Here is a 19,071-nt window from a genome sequence, read left to right on the forward strand (position 1 = left end):
CCATTTTTGGTAGAATAGGGCAAGCCTGCTCCCTATGGCTTCTTTCTGTGGATGGGTCGGCTGGGGCCTGTCCCAGAGCCGGTTTCCCTCTTGTTGTGTTTGTTCCGAGAGGACTGGCCCCCTGCCTGTGGGTCAAGGGGCTTGGTATGTACTCTTGTAAGGTCTAAAGTGCTGCGATCCTCTGCCCCTAGGTAAATTGGGGAGAGGGGCGTTGGCTTCTTTTGCGCTTGTCCTCCGATAGCCGAGGTACTGGGGATGTGCCCCATTGTCGGCTAACTTCTCCAGTTCGGAAGCGAACAGGAGGGCTCCTTTAAAGGGCATTCTCATGAAAGTCGCATCGGCTGACCAACTTCGGAGCCAGAGTTGCCATCTGGCTGCCACTACGGATGAGACGCCCCTGGCTGAGGTGCGTACCAGATTAGAGGTCGCATCCGTGAAGGATTCCGCTGGTTCTAGTCCTTCGCCAGGCATGGCGGCATTCCTGGTCATGGATAAGCAGGCGGCGCGTGTTATCACGGCATAGCAGGCAGCATTCTGTAGTGACATAGCTGATACGTCGAAAGTCTAAGGATGGATTCCAGATGTCTGTCCTGGGCATCCTTGAGTGCCGCTCCTCCCTCAACTGGGATGGTAGTGTGCTTTGTGACCGCACAGACAATTGCGTCCACTTTGGGGAACACTAGTAGATCTTTGGCTGAGGGTTCCAGTGGATTATAGGGCTTCCAGGGCCTGCCCCCCTTTGAAACTGGCCTCCGGGGCATCCAATTCCAAGTTGATCAGCTGTTGTACGGCTTGCAGCAAGGGTAAATGGCTGGAGGCCTGACTGAGCCCTTCTAGGAGAGGGTTCGTCTTTGGTTCCTCTGTGGCACTTGTGCCTGGAATGGCGAGCTCCTTCAAGATGAGAGCCACGAGATCTGGTATCTTGTCTTTGGAAAAGAAACACCTCATGGTTCGGTAAGGTTCCGTTCCTGGAGGTATTTCCCTTCCTCCAGAGGGTCTTGATCCTCGTCAGAGGTGTCCGTGTCCCCTATAGAGAGGCCTTTGGTGGGGAGGGGGGAGCACGTCACTGGAAGGTCTGGAGGGCCCTGGGAGGCAAGGGTCCTCTGGTGGCGGATGTGACTGTGCCTTCGGTGGCGGTTGCATGTGGACAAAAGAGTGTGTAGACCCTTAAAGAATTCTACCCAGGAGAAGGATCCTGGGTCTAGATTAAAGGTCGATGCATTCCCAGATCTCAAGCATTTTGTGCCTAGCATCCTCCTCCATCAAAAGTTGGAATAGGATGGCCTCCGCCATCATCCTCACAAAACCTGCAAAGGTTAAGACTTCAGGCGGAGACTTCCTTCGCTCATCCAGAGGAGAGGGGTCCGATGGAAGCCCTCAGGGCCCCATCCCCTGTGGTATATAGTGAGGATGAAGGGTCCCTTCATCCTCACTATATACCACAGGGGATGGGGCCCTAGGTGCTCAGCCTACATCCAGAGGTGGTGGCACTGATGGACAGGGAGACTATAAACCTTGGCGTCTCCACCTACCCTGGGGGAGTTTCCTCCTCCTCGGAACTGGTGACAACCACTGTATTGGTAGGGGGAGGCCTTGGTACCCTGCTGGGCACCGGTGTTGTCCCAGGAACCAAAATGCAAGCCGGGACTCTAATGCATCGATAAGCACATTGAGCTTCTTCAAAAGCGGTATGAAGATGGGCGATACTGGTTCCGGTGCTGTTTGTGGCACAGGATCGAAGCTCCTTGAATGTTGCCGGTGCCAAAACTGACTGGGAGGAAGGAAGGGTGGCAGACCTTCCTCGGAACTGTGAAGGGGATTGGTGACTGGTACCAGGACCGGTGGAAACAGTTCAGGACCCTGGGCATCGATGGAAGGTGGGCACTGCTCATCATGGGGTCACTTCGGGGGCATCGTGTCAAAAGCTGGTACATCCCCGTGCCCGGTACTATGCATAGACGCCAATGCTTCTTACGCTTCCCTCTATACTCAGCCTGATCCTTCCCTGGTGCCAAGGTCAGGACGATGAACCTGGAACCCTCAGTCCGGAGGAGATAGGTAGCAGTTGGTTTCCAGCATCCTTATCCACCAGTGACCTCGACGGAACAGACGGCTCGCCAAAGTAGGCGGTGATGTGTCCATCGGTGCAGTTTCAAGGTCCTTTGATACCAATGGCTCGGACTTCCTTGACCCAAAGAGCTGATCCATCTTGAGTCGAAGCAAACATCCCTTCGGGATCACCTGGGCATAGAAGCGACAACCCTAGATGTCATGGGATGTCCCCAGGCAAAGGATGCAAATTTCATGAGGATCAGTGATCGGCATGGTCCTTGGGTACTGGGGGCATCGGCAAAAGCTGGAAGTGGCCATGATGGGGCGAAACAAAGGGTAGAAGGACGAAATGATGCAGGCACAGACTGCGAAAAGAAACTTACCAGAAACGTCGAAAACCCTGACTGGGAACACTACGGGGAGGCACAGAGAGGGACCTGGCGACGGACTGAAGAATAGGATAGTGAAAACCTGTACAAAAACAGTTTTCCAGAAGGCAAAAAGCCAAGTTTTTAGAGCTAAAACTGCAAGGCTCACAGCTTCATGGAGAAATAGGTATAGGGCATGTAACTGATAAGTTTTTTGTATCGGGCTCCATCTGTCGTCACCCATATGTGGACTACGATCCTGCTTGTCCTTGGAGAAAATCACCTTCAAGGTCACAGACGGGCCATACAGTACAGTGCGCTCCGACGGAGCGCACTGTTAACCCGCCATAGGACGCGCGTTTTCCCTTACCCCTTATTCAGTAAGGGGCCGAAAACGCGCATCCAACCCGCCGAACCTAATAGCACCCTCAACATGCAAATGCATGTTGATGGCCCTATTATGTATTCCCGCGCGATTCAGAAAGCAAAATGTACAGCCAAGCCGCACATTTTGCTTTCAGAAATTAGCGCCTATCCAAAAGGTAGGCGCTAATTTCTTTGGGCACCGGGAAAGTGCACAGAAAAGCAGTAAAAACTGCTTTACTGTGCACCCTCCGACTTAATATCATGGAGATATTAAGTCGGAGGTCTCGAAGGGTAAAAAAGTAAAAAAAAAAAATAAAAAATAAAAAAAAATTTGAAGTCGGCCCACGGCTGTCTGGTCAAAAACCGAATGCTCAATTTTGCCGGCGTCCAGTTTCCGAGTCCGTGGCTGTCAGCGGGCTCGAGGACAGACGCCGGCAAAATTGAGCGTCGGCTGTCAAACCCGCTGACAGCCGCCGCTCCAGGCGGAAAGGAGGCGCTAGGGACACGCTAGTGTCCCTAGCGCCTCCTTTCGCCTGTTTCTACCGCCGGGCCTCATTTAAATATTCTCCCGCAGACTTTACTGAATCGGCCCGAGAGTGAATAGTGAATGGGGGAAATGTACACAGCCCTGTGCTCTAACCACTGGCTGAAAACCAGACTGGCTGTGAGAGGGTGCGGCACTTGAGAACCAAGCTGAGAACCACTGGCCGAAACTAACATTTACAGGGACTTTATTTTATTTCTCCAAGCAATTTATTGGCGTTTATTGAAACATGAACAAAAAATGTTTATCCAGAAAAATGTGTCATTTTTCCCCACTGATCTCTCCTGTTTTTGTTCTTGTAACAAACTCATAAATTCCCAGGAAAAATAAAATAATTGATGAAGGGCTCTACATATTCTATTGTTTGTTTCTATAATTGCTGGGTTTATTTATTTAAATACCGCTTTGGGTGTTCATTTTCAGTATGGTATGCGATATAGAAAGATTTTAAATAAATAAACGAGCTCAAAACAGATTACATGGTCCCCCCCCCAACTCTTATTTGAAATCCCCATGTCCTATGGGGAAGCAGATCCTCCTATACAAATAAAAGATGGCACACACACACGGGAGCAGCTACTGATGAAATGCATACCACTGATGTCTTTTTCCACCCACGTGAATGTGATTCCTCCCTCTTTGCTGCTCTCACTGAACCGCAGCAGAAACGTTCCAGGTGGCTTTGTGCTGAGGATTGCCCTCTCCCGCTCTTTGCTGATAAATCCCAGGATATACCTAGTGAAAGCAGCCAAAAAAAGAAGCATCTGGGTGCAAGGTAAGTTTTTACAGAAACGCATGGCTGGCCAGTTGACCGTGCATCAGATGCTGGAAGCAGGGGGAATCCCTGGGTTCAGCAATGACTAGATCCTCACACTTCGTGCCTGCACAGCTCACGTATGCTGTGGATATTTATGTTGTATACAGCTTGGAAACTTTTGCCAGATAATGGACAGAGAACAAGGCTACACCATTTGCAGGAGGTCTCTGATTCAGTTGTTACCAAACCTGCCCAATTGACCCTACAGCAAGTTGAATTTCCAGGAGATCCATGATAAACATGCAAGAGATTTTTGCATACATTGGAAACCCAGTTGAGGTAAAAATTTCTCTATGGATCTCCTGAAAACCCAATTGGCAGAGGGGTCACCAGGACAGGTGCAATCTATTTGTTGCATCCCCACATCTGTTGGCATTAATTTTACAGTTGTTAAGAGAAGATTGGGAGGAGGTAAGTAAAGTTTCCTACTTGTAATAACTGTTTTCCAAAAACAGCAGTTTGCCAATCATTTAACTGGGTGACATCATCCTAACCGCTCCAACACAGACATTTTCCAGAACTTTCTAGGAAATTCTTAGAGACTTCTCTGGGCATATGCAGTAGTTTATGTGCTTTCACAGTCACGCAGAATACCTCAGTCCTGTAATTAAGCTAATAAACTGAATTGCAAAAGATGAGGAAGGGATGGATTGTGTGACTGGTGAACTGCTGTTTTCAGAGAACACCTCTAACAGGTAAATAAATTTGCTTTCTCTAAAGTGAATCTGCTTGTCTTATTTATTTCAGTCACACACATGAGACTCCTGAATCAGAGGTTGTCTTAACATAAAAAAAAAAAAGCAAAAAAGCAAAATGACAAATTCACCAACAGGTCAGAACAAACTGATTTTTGCTGGGTTAGAATTTTTTTTTTTTTTTTTTTTTTAAACTGGAAAACAACCCTAAATCTCAATAGGCCTTGGGGGGTTGAAGCTGGGCTGTAACTCTCCAAAAGATGCTGAAGAATAGACTTCTCAAACCTGCTGTTGCATCAAGAGTCCGTATGTAAATAATGAGATATGAATGCATGCACTCAACTCTACGTCACAGCTTTTGTTCTATAAAGGTTGATCTTAAATGGGCCACTGACATGGCCCTAGTTCTGACATTTTGGACCTTGAGAGAGCCTAAGGTCAAACCTGCTCCAGCATAATAAGTGAACTACAATCTGCTAGCCAAATTAGACAGTGTTCTCCAACACAGCAATTCCAGGCTTATGGTGCCAAAAAGGAACAAAGAAAAAGCTGAGCGGACTTTCTAAATCTAATTTAGTCTGCTCCAGGTAGAAACCTTTGCTGGCGTAAAGCCTTGGAAAAAGGTTGGAAGGATGAAAGATTAAGTTGGAAGTCCATCATGCCCTTAGGCAGAAACTTAGAATGCATACACAGCACCACAGTTATGATGAACTTGCTATAAGGTGAATAACTGACCTTCCACCAAAAAAGCAACGTTCCAGGGCAGGTTTTTTAGCCCACAAGAGTTCAAAGGCTCAATGGGGCTTTCATCAGCTGTGTTAAAACCATGTTAAGGTATCATGACACAGGGTCAGAAAGCTGAGGGTGAAATGCATCCCATGCTCACTGTGGAAAACAATGGCCTGAGGCACACCATGTGATGCAAAGAGCACAGAACTACCATTCAGTCCCAGAGGGATCTCTCCGACATGTCACCATGTCAAACACTATGGTGAATTGCTTATCTTCAGATGACTTTAGAAATGGTCATTGGTCTCAAAATACTGCATTTCTCAACAAAACATTTTATTTGGCAGATTAAAGCTTACCCTTCATTCCACAGTGCAAGAATGTATTTCTTCACAAGGTCAATCACGTTATCTAACCAGACCCAGAAGGAAAACCCTTTGCCTGCCATATTCTCCTGGTAAAACAGATGCAGTTAAATAAGCATCATGTATATACTACTACAGAAGGTTTCACACACACACACACTTTAGAAAACCACCATGCAACTGCCAAAATGTTCATGTATTGTAGCTGTAGAAGAGATTTACATTGTGTTTTGTTCTTTGCAGTCTATCAGTAGAAACCTCCTGTAGACAGAACTTGTCTTATAAGCAATGAAGGGAGCACAAGCAACCTTTGACCTAAGAAACTCTCAATAATGAGCAATGTATCTTACAGCGCTGGAGTCCAACCTAGAGATTATTATTGCCACTATAAGCAATCGATTTTGGAAAGAATAAACCATTAAAAATGTTAATTATGGGTTATTTTATTAAACAAAAATCATGTGTTTCTGTGAACACTGTCTGCTGCTCAGCCAAGAGAATGTGGGGCTCCCTTCTTACACTAGGGCAGCTGAGGATTTTGCTACTGAAAAATCAAACAGTTGTTTGGTAATATTAAGCAGATGCTACTGATCAAATCCCTGTGAAAATCCCAAGTACACCATAGAAAGCAAACCCATTCTTGGTGGAAATGGCTTTGACACAGGAACTTTCAGCTTACTCCCCCCTTTCTGCTCATTTAACATTCTTTACTATTCATATTAATAGCAAGTTTTGTTAGTGTCATATACGTGCGCAGGGACTTTTTGATCACCCTGTAGTGATCAATGGCTTTCATGGCTTATAACAGTTACTTACTTTGCAGAATTTGGCCCATGTGATCTGGCATCCAGAATAGTTGACACCTGGTCCTAGAGAAAAAAAAAAAAAAAAAAAAAGAAGTATATCATTTCAATGGCGTTAACAATGTCAGTCACCTACCTGGTCTCTGCAGCCACCTCTATTCCTAACCAGTCTTGTCCCTGGCTCCTCCTGCCTTAACAAAGGGGAGTGTTTCAAAATGAGACACTGTAGATCTCATCTTAAGAACATGCCATACTGGGTCAGACCAAGGGTCCATCAAGCCCAGGATCCTGTTTCCAACAGTGGCCAATCCAGGCCATAAGAACCTGGCAAGTACCCAAAAACTAAGTCTATTCCATGTTACCGGTGCTAGAAAATAGCCACTGCTATTACTAAGTCAACTTAATTAATAGCAGGTAATGGACTTCTCCTCCAAGAACTTATCCAATCCTTTTTTAAACCCAGCTACACTAACCACATCCTCTGGCAACAAATTCCAGAGTTTAATTGTGCGTTGAGTGAAGAACTTTCTCCGATTAGTTTTAAATGTGCCACATGCTAACTTCAAGGAGTGCCCCTAGTCTTACTATTATCCAAAAGTGTAAATAACTGATTTTAAAGACCTCTATCATATCCCCCCTCCGTCTCTTCTCCAAGCTGAAAAGTCCTAGCTTGATTAGTCTTTCCTCATAGGGGAGCTGTTCCATTCCCTTTATCATTTTGGTCGCCCTTCTCTGTACCTTCTCCATCGCAACTATATCTTTTTTGAGATGCGGCAATCAGAATTGTACACAGTATTCAAGGTGCGATAGAGGCATTATTACCTTTTCTGTTTATTCACCATTCCCTTCCTAATTATTCCCAACATTCTGTTTGCTTTTTTTGACTGCTGCAGCACACTGAACAGACGATTTCAATGTGTTATCCACTATGACGCCTAGATCTCTTTCTTGGGTGGTAGCACCTAATATGGAACCTACCATTGTGTAACTATAGCATGGGTTATATTTCCCTGTATGCATCACCTTGCACTTATCCACTTTAAATTTCATCAGCCATTTGGATGCCCAATTTTCCAGTCTCACAAGGTCCTCCTGCAATTTATCACAATCTGCTTGTGATTTAACTACTCTGAACAAATTTGATTATCTCACTTGTCGTATTTCTTTCCAGATCATTTATAAATATATAGAAAAGTACGATTAACCTATGGTCTTTGCCCCCCCCCCCCCCCCCCCCCACCTGCTTAACCATCCTATTCCTCTCAAGTTTTGCCAGCAGAGACAAACTAAGATTCTACATAAACGATAGGCTGTGAAGCAAGACACCCTCTGGAATCCATCATACCAACCAGCCTGCAGACACTAGAGCATAAACAGTAAGTCTCCTCTGCCCAGTCCCACAAATTGGTTAATTTTTAAAGCTGTTTTCAGCTATTTGATCATGAGCCTTAAATCTGGCTACTAGGTGCCACCATTGTGGAACTACATGACTCACTCTCAGCCTTGGCCAACCCAGGTATCGGAAACCTAACCCAACAACTGAACCCATGTCTCTCTGCAAGGCACTGCCACTTAGCCAGCCCTATGATTACTTTTTCATAGGACTGGCTAAGTAATATTTGCAACATTACAATAGCAATACTAGAAAAAGAAAATATAGGATTTGTACTCCGGCCTGCTGACAAGGCGTTAAGAGTCCGTGATCGATTACGAGGGTCGGAAGTGATAGGGCACCCAGCCCACTCTTTCGATTCCACCCCCCTCCCCCTGCAAGAAACAGGGTTACAATGCTGCTTTATAGCCATGTCCTGTTCCACTATATGACCAGTGTGGTGCCCTCTAATCCCGTGGCACCTGCCAGCTCTGCACGGTTCATACCATGAGAGCATCAGAAGCAGGTCATGCTGTGGGGGGGAGACTGGAGGATGATATTGGTCTGAAAGATCAGGGAATGAGGGCTTTGGGAAGCGTGGCAGCCCTTTTGTACTGTGACAATTTGGCTGTCCGGGCAAAGCCTCCTGTTGGTACACAACTCCCCTTTATCAGATGGTAGGTTTACGATGGCATGGAAGGCACCCACCGTGTGAAAATGCTTACCCAGAAGCTTTTCTGCCAGAGTCGTTAGCTGCTCAATGCTGAGTCCTCGTTTCGTGGTGGATGAAAACTGCCAGCTCAGAACTTCCGCCACTTGATCCCACGTACCAATTGGTGGCTTTGTGAAAAAGTTCACGTTCTGTTGGGAAAAAGGAGGACATGGCCTTAGAAAAAACATTCAAAATAACTAAAATGTAATGAAACAGGTCAAGTAATAAAACACGATTAACTAATGCTGCTTTAAATATTTGGAAGGGACCACTTAATAAGATTTTGGTATTACATCCAATTAAAGCTATATCAATAGGTCAATGAACTGTCCTACAATAAAAATCTTTCAGTACACCCGAACTGGGGCACTTTAGAAGGTGGATATGCACCTTAGGATTGTTCGTCAGCATGTTATACCACAGGATGGAGGCCCAGGCATTTGGCATTTGACAGATATTCGAAATCACCACCACTGGCAGGGAGTGAGTCTGGAAAAAGGAAGCATTAAATTATTTGCAGCAGGTTCATTCAAAACTCTTCTGTAACAAACCTTCTGGGAACTTATGGTTTCTGCACATTAGGTACCTCTAGATCTGATACAACTTTGTATAAAAGGCTAATGTTTCATTTTACTTAAAAAGTAAACAAAAACAAACCAAGAAAGACAACCTTCAAAAGTGAACTCAATTTACATTTAAAGGAAAATTAGTTCTTACCTGTTAATTTTTGTTCCTGTAGTTCCACAGATCAGTCCAGACCGTGGGTTGAGCCTCCTGCCCAGCAGATGGAGACAGACTAAAACTGAAAAGGGTATCCTATATCAGGACAGAGCCTACCCTGCAGCCCTTCAGTATAACCATTGTCAAAGCAGAGAAGAACTAAAAGAACCCCAAAAAAAAGATCAAGCAAGTAAACAAGACTCAAATGAGTAACAAACGAAACAATTATCAACAAGGAATGGACTCTGGAAAATAGCACTCTTGCCTATCCTTGGCCATCAATACAGATGCTTCCGGTGTCCGTAAGCCCAAGATAAGTATATTCACCCAGAGACCTGTAGGAAAAAACTTCAAGCGGATGGCAGAAACGGAATTGGGAACAGTGTCTGGACTGATCCGTGGTACTACAGGAACGAAAATTAACAGGTAAGAACTAATTTTCCTTTCCCTGTATGTACACGGATCAGTCCAGACCGTGGGATGTACCAAAGCTTCCCTAAACTGGGTGGGACTGAGAGTCCCGCTCGAAGTACCTGCCGCCCGAAAGAACCAAAGACCAGTGCGTGCACATCCAGACAGTAATGACTAGCAAAAGTATGCAGGGATGTCCATGTAGCAGCCCTGCAGATCTCTTGCGGAGAGACTGACTGACTTTCCGCCCACGAAGTAGCCTGATAATGCAAAGAGTGAGCCTTCAAGCCCTCAGGAACTGTCCGGCCTTGGCAAATATAAGCAGAGGCAATCGCTTCCTTCAACCAACGAGCAACAGTAGTCTTAGAAGCCTGTTTGCCCCTATTTGGACCACTCCAGAGGACAAAAAGATGATCGGAGACTTGAAACTCATTGGTGACTTGCAGATAACAAAGTAACATATGTTTCACATCAAGCCGACGAAGGTCGCCCCCATTGGGACCCGCGACGACCTCCACAGAAAATGCAGGAAGCTCCACTGACTGATTAACATGGTAGGAAGAAATGACCTTTGGTAAAAAGGAAGGAAGGAACAGTCTTGAGAGAGACTCCCGAATCTGAAAAACGCAAAAAGGGCTCCCGACAGCACAGCGCTTAAGTCTCTGAAACCAGACAAGCGAAACAGATAGAAAAACTAAGAAAACCGCTTAAGCGTAAGATCCTTTAGGGTAGTCAGTTGGAGAGGTTCGAATGGAGCGCCACAGAGCCCGGAGGACTAAATTGAGATTCCAGGACGGACATTTGGGACGGGAGGCCTCAAAGGTTTGGCACCTTTCAAGAACAGAGGAACATCCGGGTGAGATGCCAGGGTGTGCCCGTCAACTCGACCGAGAAGAGAACCGAGAGCGGACACCTGGACGCGCAACGAATTGAAGAAAAGACCCTTGGAGAGACCTTTCTGAAGAAAGGAAAGAACTACAGAGACCGGTGCTGAACGTGCCGCGACACCCGATTCAGAACAGGCATTCTCAAAGACTTTCCAAACGCGAACATAAGCCAAGGAAGTAGATGACTTGCGCGGCCGCATGAGAGTGGTAATCACCTCCTCCTTATAGCCTTTATGTCTCAGACGTCTCCATTCAAAAGCCAGGCCGCTAGACAAAAGCGATCTGCCTGGTCGAAAAATACAGGACCCTGTCGAAGCAGACAAGGAAGATGACCGTCCGACGCCAGGTTGACCAGATCTGCGAACCACGGCCTGTGGGGCCAATCCGGAGCTACCAGGATGACCGGCCCCTCGTGAAGTTCTATTCTTTGGAGCACTTTGTCCACTAGAGGCCACGTCAGCGGGCCAGGGAAGAGCTAGAGCATCCATTCCCTCCGAACAGTTGCATATGCGCAAAGGCCCAGGGGATGAGGTCAATGGTGGAGGCCATAGTTTCCAGTACCTGGAGGTAGTCCCACGCTGTTGGGAGTGGAAGCAACATGAGTTTGCATACCTGGCCGACTAGCTTGAGCGCCTGGGAACGGGGCAGAAACACTTTGCCGACCCGAGTATTGATCCGGGCCCCCAGAAAGTCCAACATCTGGGAAGGCTGGAGATGGCTTTTGGGGAAGTTGACTATCCATCCGAGAGAGGTAAGAAGAGCTAGAACCCGGTCAACCGCCTGCCGGCAAAGAGCCTCTGATGTTGCCCTCACGAGCCAATCATCCAGATAAGGATGGACCAAGACTCCTTATAGCGGAGAGCCGCCGCCACCACCACCATGACCTTGGTGAAGGTGCGCGGCGTGGTTGCGAAACCGAAAGGAAGCGCCCGGAAGTGAAAATGCTGGCCCAAGATGTAGCAGCGAAGGAACTTCTGGTGGTCGGGGCAAATTGGGATGTGTAAGTACGCCTCCGTCAGGTTGAGAGAGGCTAAGTATTCGCCGGGATGCACCGCCGCTATGACCGCCCTCAGGGTCTCCATCCGGAAATGAGGCATCTTGAGGGCCCGGTTGACCCTCTTGAGATCCAAGATCGGGTAAAATGAATCCTCCTATTTGGGCACTATGAAGTAGATGGAATACTGGCCGGCACCGAGCTCCTCCTCTGGGACCGGCACAATGGCTCCCAGCAGCTGGAGCCTGGTAAGGGTTTGGGCTACTGCATCCCGCTTGAGACGTCCGCAAGGAGAGACTACATAAAGGTCCGGCAGATCAAGAGAAAACTCTAAAGCATAACCGTCTCAGATAATCTCGAGAACCCACTGGTCCGATGTGATCTTGACCTATTCCTCGAAGAATCGGGAGAGGCGACCCCCTAGATTGGGAATGGAGGAATGGGTCGACCGAATCTCATTGGGAAGCGGACTTTGGGGTGGAACGCTGGGAGGCGCCCTTGCGGAAGGGGCGGCGACCTTGAAAAGGCTGAGACCAAGACTGAGACCTGGAAGGATAACCCCAAGAAGTACCACCACGTCTTCCAGCCATGTACCGACATGGGCCCCGAAAACGAGAAGGCACAAAGGCTCAGGATTGTTTCGGTCGGTCCTCCGGCAGCTTATGCACCTTGTTCTCACCCAAGGAATCAATGAGCTGCTCAAGGTCCTCGCCAAAAAGCAACTTACCTTTAAAAGGCAGAGTGCCTAAACGCACCTTGGATGCCGGATCTGCCGACCAATTGCGTAACCAGTGGAGCCATCTGGCAGAGACTGTCGAGGCCATCGCTTTCGCCTGGACGCGGAGAAGATCGTATAGAGTGTCCGCTCCGTAGGCAATAACGCCTTCCAACCTTTCAGCCTGCTCCGCCTCAGCAGCCGGGAGGTCTTGGGTGCTGAGTAACTGTTGGACCCACCTAAGGCCTGCCCGCTGCATGAGACTGCTGCAAATAGTCGCCTGAACTCCTAAGGCCTGCACCTCGAAGATACGCTTGAGGTGGAATTTGAGTTTGCGATCCTGTACATCCTTTAAAGCGGTAGCACACACTACCAGAATAGTGGTGTGCTTAGTCACCATGGAAACTGACAAATCCACTGTGAGAATTTTCAGCATTTCCAGACAGTCCTTCGGGAGAGGGTAAAGTTTGTCCATGGCCCTCCCGACGCGAAGCCCCGCTTCGGGAGCTTCCCATTCCCGGAGTAGCAATTTGTGCATAGGATGAAAAGGAAAAGCGGCCGCTGGAGCCCCGAGTCCCGCCAGGACCGGGTCCATGTGCTTGGGTAGCGCAGCGGTAAGAGTATCAGCCGGGGGGACCCTCAATCCCTAACTCCTGAAGGACAAAAGGGATGATGGGATCCAAATCCTCTTTCTGAAACAGGCGGAGAACACTGGGATCATCCCCTTCCAGAGGAGGAAGCGTCTCCACCAAATCCAAATTCGGATATGGATCAGGGGTCCCCAAAGGCGCCGGAGGGTCCGGGAAGGGAGGGGCCCCCGGGTCCACCTGGACAGACCCTTGCACCGTAGGAGTTTAGCTGGCAGGGGACCGGGTGAGGGGTACTTTCCTCCTGCAAGCTGGCCAGATAGGATTTGTGCATGAGGAGCACAAATTCCGAGGAAAAACTAGGCCTAGACTTGCCGGGGGGGGGGGGACCCCCCAAAAATTCGACTCTTCTGCGCCCAGCAGCTCTGAAACGGGAGCTGCTGAAATCCCCAAGATGGCCACCGCTCCCGCGGTTTGCCGACCCGGGAACGGCCTGGCCATGCGTTGAACAGAGCGACCCCGGGCTTGCTTTGCGGGAACTGCTGGGGAGGGACTTTCCTCATCCGGCAAACAGAAGGAGCAGAGTCCCTCGCACGAAAAACGCGTCGAGGTCTCCCCACAAGTGAGACAGCAATTGGATTGCGGCATAGGCGATGCAGAGAAGCTGCGATCTGAAGAGAAATCAGCTGAGAGAGGTAAAACTCGCTGTCGGGAGGAGCGGAGGCAGAGGAATGAACCCGGCACGCTCCTCTGTCAATCAGACCTTGGCTGCCGGCTGAGAAATGAAAAAAATGCCCCAAAGTAAAACAGATCGGCTTGGGGCTTTTCTCCCTCTGTTTTTCTTTCTTTTTTTTTTTCAGCAAGCTAAAGACAGGGGAATGTACATCCCCGAGGGCACTGTCGGGGAAGCAGCGTCCCGGTCCAAAGGCAGCCAGGCAAGGGGGGGGTGACTGGACCACCAGGAAAAAGGGGCTTAGGCTATGGAACACAAGGGGCCAAGCCCCCCTAAGCCCCGCAAGAGCGAGGAGACAGAGCTGTCGCCTGAGAGAAAAAAAATCATCAGAGTCAATACCCCTTAAGTTTAATTTTTTGTATAAAGAAAACAGACAATTTAAAAGTACTTGCTTGATCCTGTCAAGGGGAAGAAACCCAATCGGGAAAAGAAAAAAGGCTAGCTAGCCCAGATCAGGGAACCGCAGGGTGAGCTGTACCATCTGCTGGAGACAGACAAATACTGAAGGGCTACAGGGTAGGCTCTGTCCTGATATAGGATACCCTTTTCAGTTTTAGACTGTCTCCATCTGCTGGGCAGGAGGCTCAACCCACAGTCTGGACTGATCCGGGTGCGTACAGGGAATTTTAGATTTCTCTTTCACCTTTGCCAAACAAATTAACAGGTCATTGGTTAACCTTTCAAAAGCGTGATCCATTTCTATTCAGAAATGAAGAACGAAACAGAAGGGAATCACCACAGTTTAGACAAGTCACTTGGCTAAAACATTCTTCATCCAAGTGCTTACAAGCCACATTTAGGCCTAGGAAGTTCAACAACTACACAGAGGTCATACAGCGAGTAATAAAATGCTGGAGCAGAGTATGTCTCACATCGGTGTGCTCTAACACTGAAAGCGAATTCTACAGGCAAAAAAATAAAAAAAAGTATACAAGTCTAGTTCTATAAGGTGGGGTCAGCAATAAGGCACTGTAACATTAACAGGAAGTCATTAGTAAGAAGAGTAATAAACAATTAGAATGCCTATCAATGGAAAAATTACTTACCTCATAATTTCATTTTCCTTAGTGTAGACAGATTGACTCAGGACCAATGGGTTGTGCTCCCCTGCCAGTAGATGGAGACAGAGTCAGGCTTCAAAGCTGACATCACCCTAGATACACCCCTGCAGTGACCTCAGCCCTTCAGTATTCTCTTCAAAAGCCACTGTGGACATACTATAGAAAAAAATGTGATTAAAAAAACGATTAAACACTGATAACCATAACTGTACTCAACCAAACACTGAACCCCAGTAAGATTATAGATGCCCTGATCTAGGGACTGGATGACTGCTTACCGGTAATCTCTTGGAATCAATATCCACTACACAGGTGAATCCTTGACACCAATCTTGGGCAGCTAGGGGCGGGATGCTGAGTTCATCTGTCTATACTAGAGTACTCCCCCTGTCACACTGTCAAAATATTACCCTCCTCCCTCTATAGAACCATTTGTCGCCTACCATACGGGTATTCATCCCCACTATGATTACTAGATTGGGTTCTACTTGCTTGTCGGAGCCACCCAAAAATTTGTGGATGCCCAAGTTGATGTGGAAAATCATTAATGCGAAAAACCACCCCATTACATAGTAAATCTGCACAGGAATATTCTAATCGTGACTAATCCCATACCCCACCCCTCTTGCCCTTTATCCCGGAATATCTTTCCTTTATCCCAGAGGTTAATGGAGGAAGTCATGTCACACTCCCCCTTTTCTCCCATTACCAGGGGAAATTAACCTAGCTTTATAATATGCCTTTTAACACTGATAATATTAACTTGGAGCTCATAGTGGAATAGCCCCTTGGTATAACAGAACATAACCAACAAACTTAGCCTGAACCGGCACATATTAAGACTTGCACTGTCTTACTGATTTTTATGCTGGTAATATCCAGCTAGTTGATAGATTTTCACACAGGATCACTGTCCTTGCTAGTCCCAGCTGAGTGTCTCTGTAGCAGTCTTCTGCCTTTCGAAGCTCTTTGCCATTTGGGTTGATTTAGGAGTGTGGCACTGGAGTTGTTTGCTGTACACCTTTCTGGCAATGTGATCTCTACAGTCATAACCGCCTCCCTCAGCACGGCAGCCGCTTCAGCGCTGATGACTCGGTGGGTGACCCCCTGCAGCATGAATACCAAGCCACTGGGGAAGAGCCAGCGATATCGAACATTGGCTGCTGTCAGTTTCGTTGTAATACATCGAAATTCTTGTCGCTTCCTTAGGGTGGCAGCAGAAAGATCTGCGTAGATAGCGATCTCACAGCCTTCCCATGTCCAGGAGCGTTGTTTTCTGGCAGCTGTAAGGATCCGTTCCTTCTGGGCATACGAGTGGTAACACACCACGAGGTCTCGAGGTTTGTTTGCCATTTTAGGCCCCAAGGTTCTGTGGGCCCTGTCAATATTAATAGTCATATCTATCTGTTTGCCCCCAGAGGAGTTTCTCCGCTTTCCAAAAGAAATTTAGATATTTTGCTGACCACATCTGAGCAGTCTGCATACTTCTCGGTGTCTGGGACACCGCGGATTCTTATATTACTCTTGCGGCTACGATTTTCAATGTCCTCTAGTTTATCTGCTAGAGATTGGCAGGTTTCCTGTAAGGCCTTGTGGTCTCTGAGGAGATCCTTCCAACTCTCTCCTTGCGCATCCAAGCGATTCTCCGCTTCATCCGTCCTGCGTCCTATCTCGGCCATTTCTTCCTGGATCTCCTCTATGAGGGCATACATTTCTGATTTATAATTAAGATCCTTAGTTCAACGAACCATCCCCCACATCTCTGCTCAGGTAGGGAAATCGCCGCTCGATTCGCCAGGTCCTACTGACACTTCCTCTGTTTCGGCGATTACCTCCTCCATCGTCATCTTGGATCCCGGGTCCTCCTATCCGTCTCAGATTTTCGAGTAGGAATATTTGTGAAGTCCGTAGATTTTCATTTTGCAGACAGAGAGGTGTGCCAAGACAGCCCAGAACCGCAGCCAGATATTTTGAGCCTTTCGCATTGGTATGGAGTGCTGAAAGCCCGATGTGAGTGGGAAACAGAGAATTAGCCTGCTCGCATGAGGAGAGATGTCACTTCCTCCAGCTGAAGCGTTTGTGTTCTTGACTGATTGGAATACGTGGTAGGCCTCGGATAGGTCCGGAGAGGTTAGGAACTCTCTTGGTTATACTGCCATTATCATGGCGTGTAATGTTTCCATGCGGAGATGACTCACTTGTAGGTGACAGTTTACATTCTTTGGGTCCAGGATGGGGCGAAAGGAACCTTCCTTCTTCGGTATGATGAAATAGATGGAATAACGCCCCATATTTTCCTGGGGCATAGGTACTGGGAATACAGTCCTCATCCTGAGGAGCCTTAAAAGAGTAATCTCCACTGTCTACTTTTTGAGCTGGGAATGGCAAGGAAACATCATGAATACTTCCCAAGAAGTGCTGTGAAATTCCTTCTCGTATGACTTCCAGTAACCACTTGTCCGAAGTGATCTCGACACCCCTTTGGTAAGAGAGAGACAGTTAACATCCTATCTCCTTGTTACAAAGATGGGTTGGTAAAATTTCATTGGAAGGTTCGGGACGATCCTGAACCCAAACCTGCCCCTCTCTTGGGCTGTCGACTAAGAAACAGAGTTCTTCCAAAGGGCCTTGACCTCTGAAATGTCAAGTTTCTGTAGGGGTGGAAATGTTGAGACCAGCCCCTCATAGGCGAGGGGCACTGCAACTGCTTCCTCTTATCTTTCAGTAGCTGGGGGACTGGAGATTCTCCCCATTTACTGGCCAGTTTTTCCAATTTGTTTCCAAATAGGAGTGATCTCTTAAGGGTATCCTCACAAGGTTGGCCTTAGAGGATGCGTTGGCTGACCAATTCCGCAGCCATAGTTATCTTCTGTCCACTACCACCGAGGCTATTCCCCTGGTTGAAATATGGACTAAATCAGAGTTCAAGCAGCGACAGGTTCCATAGCCACTCTGTGGTTCACCCTCGAGTCATCCACCTCCTGAGAGAGAAGGAGGCATGAATGTGCTTACCAGAGCCACAACAAGAAGCAATCTGTAAGGTCATTGCTACTGTGTCAAAGGCTTAAGGACAGACTCCAACCATCTATCATGTGCATCTTTTAAGGCTGCTACTCCCTCCACTGGGATAGTTTTCACTTAGAGTCAGTGTAGATCAGTGCATCCACTTTAGGGAAATGCAAACATTCCCTCACTGCTGGATCCAGCAGGTATAGAGCTTCTAATGCCTAGCCCCCTTTAAAATTTGCTTCTGGGGCATCCCATTCCAGGTCAATCAACTCCTGGATGGCTTCCAGTACTGGGAAGTAGCAAGAGGCTTTTGCAAGGAAATCAGAATGGGATTCTTCTTTGGTTCCATCAGATCCTGCTCCAGGATCTCCCAGTGTTTTTAGTGTCTATGAAATCAAGGCTGGCAATTCATCTCTATGAAAGAACCATAACATGGTTCGATATGGTTCTAATCCCGGGGGAATTTCCCCTTCTTCTAAGGGATCTTGCTCTTCGTCTGGGCCATCAGGAACCCATTAAGGATACCCTTGGACAGGCAGAGCATGCCTCGATGTTTGCCAAGCAGGGAGAGGGAGAGGGGGCCAGCTGGGGTTTCTTCCGAACAGGGGCAAGTGAAGAAGTCGACTGTGTGTGTACAAAAGGCTTGTAGTCCCTGGAAAGATTCCACCCAAGAAAAGGCTGCTGGGTCCAGCTGAGTTTCCCTCTCCCATGAAAGACCCAGCCAAGGGGTTACTCAGATCCGGAGTACTTCCAGTTAAGGCTGCCAATCATCTGAATGGGAGGAGCCGGGCTCAGCAAAGTCTGGGGAGGCCAAATCCCCATGGGCTCTCTCACAGTGCTGACAAGCTGGAATCCAGTTCAAGCTGTGAAGCCCTAATATGACAAGCAGCACAGAGACCAAGGCGCTTTATATTTCTTGGCTGCCAGCACCACTGGCGGTGGTAACTCTGCATTCGATTGGCTCGTGCTTAAAAATTTATGCACACAAATTTTGAGCACCTAGGCGGGGCGCATACCCAGCCCATGCGCCCGGCTTTTCCTGTATCCTGCGCTTACTTTATTGTGGGCATAAGTATGCGCACGATGTTACGCATGTGGCACGTGAACAGAGCTGATGCACTGCGTGTACTG

General features: G+C 47.7%; 1 protein-coding gene across 1 annotated transcript in view; it reads right to left on the bottom strand.

The window, feature by feature from the left end:
- Window positions 1-19,071, bottom strand: part of STAT3 (signal transducer and activator of transcription 3) — a 186,441-nt gene that overhangs the window by 31,808 nt on the left and 135,562 nt on the right. The window contains exons 17-21 of the mRNA XM_029572565.1: window positions 9,214-9,312; window positions 8,837-8,972; window positions 6,753-6,805; window positions 5,931-6,025; window positions 3,926-4,065 (exon numbers count right to left, since the gene is read on the bottom strand). Coding sequence (XP_029428425.1) covers window positions 3,926-4,065; window positions 5,931-6,025; window positions 6,753-6,805; window positions 8,837-8,972; window positions 9,214-9,312 — 523 coding nt within the window. The remainder of the gene's footprint in view (window positions 1-3,925; window positions 4,066-5,930; window positions 6,026-6,752; window positions 6,806-8,836; window positions 8,973-9,213; window positions 9,313-19,071) is intronic.

Source organism: Rhinatrema bivittatum, chromosome 12 (assembly GCF_901001135.1).
Source record: "Rhinatrema bivittatum chromosome 12, aRhiBiv1.1, whole genome shotgun sequence".
In the NCBI taxonomy this organism is placed as follows: domain Eukaryota; kingdom Metazoa; phylum Chordata; class Amphibia; order Gymnophiona; family Rhinatrematidae; genus Rhinatrema; species Rhinatrema bivittatum.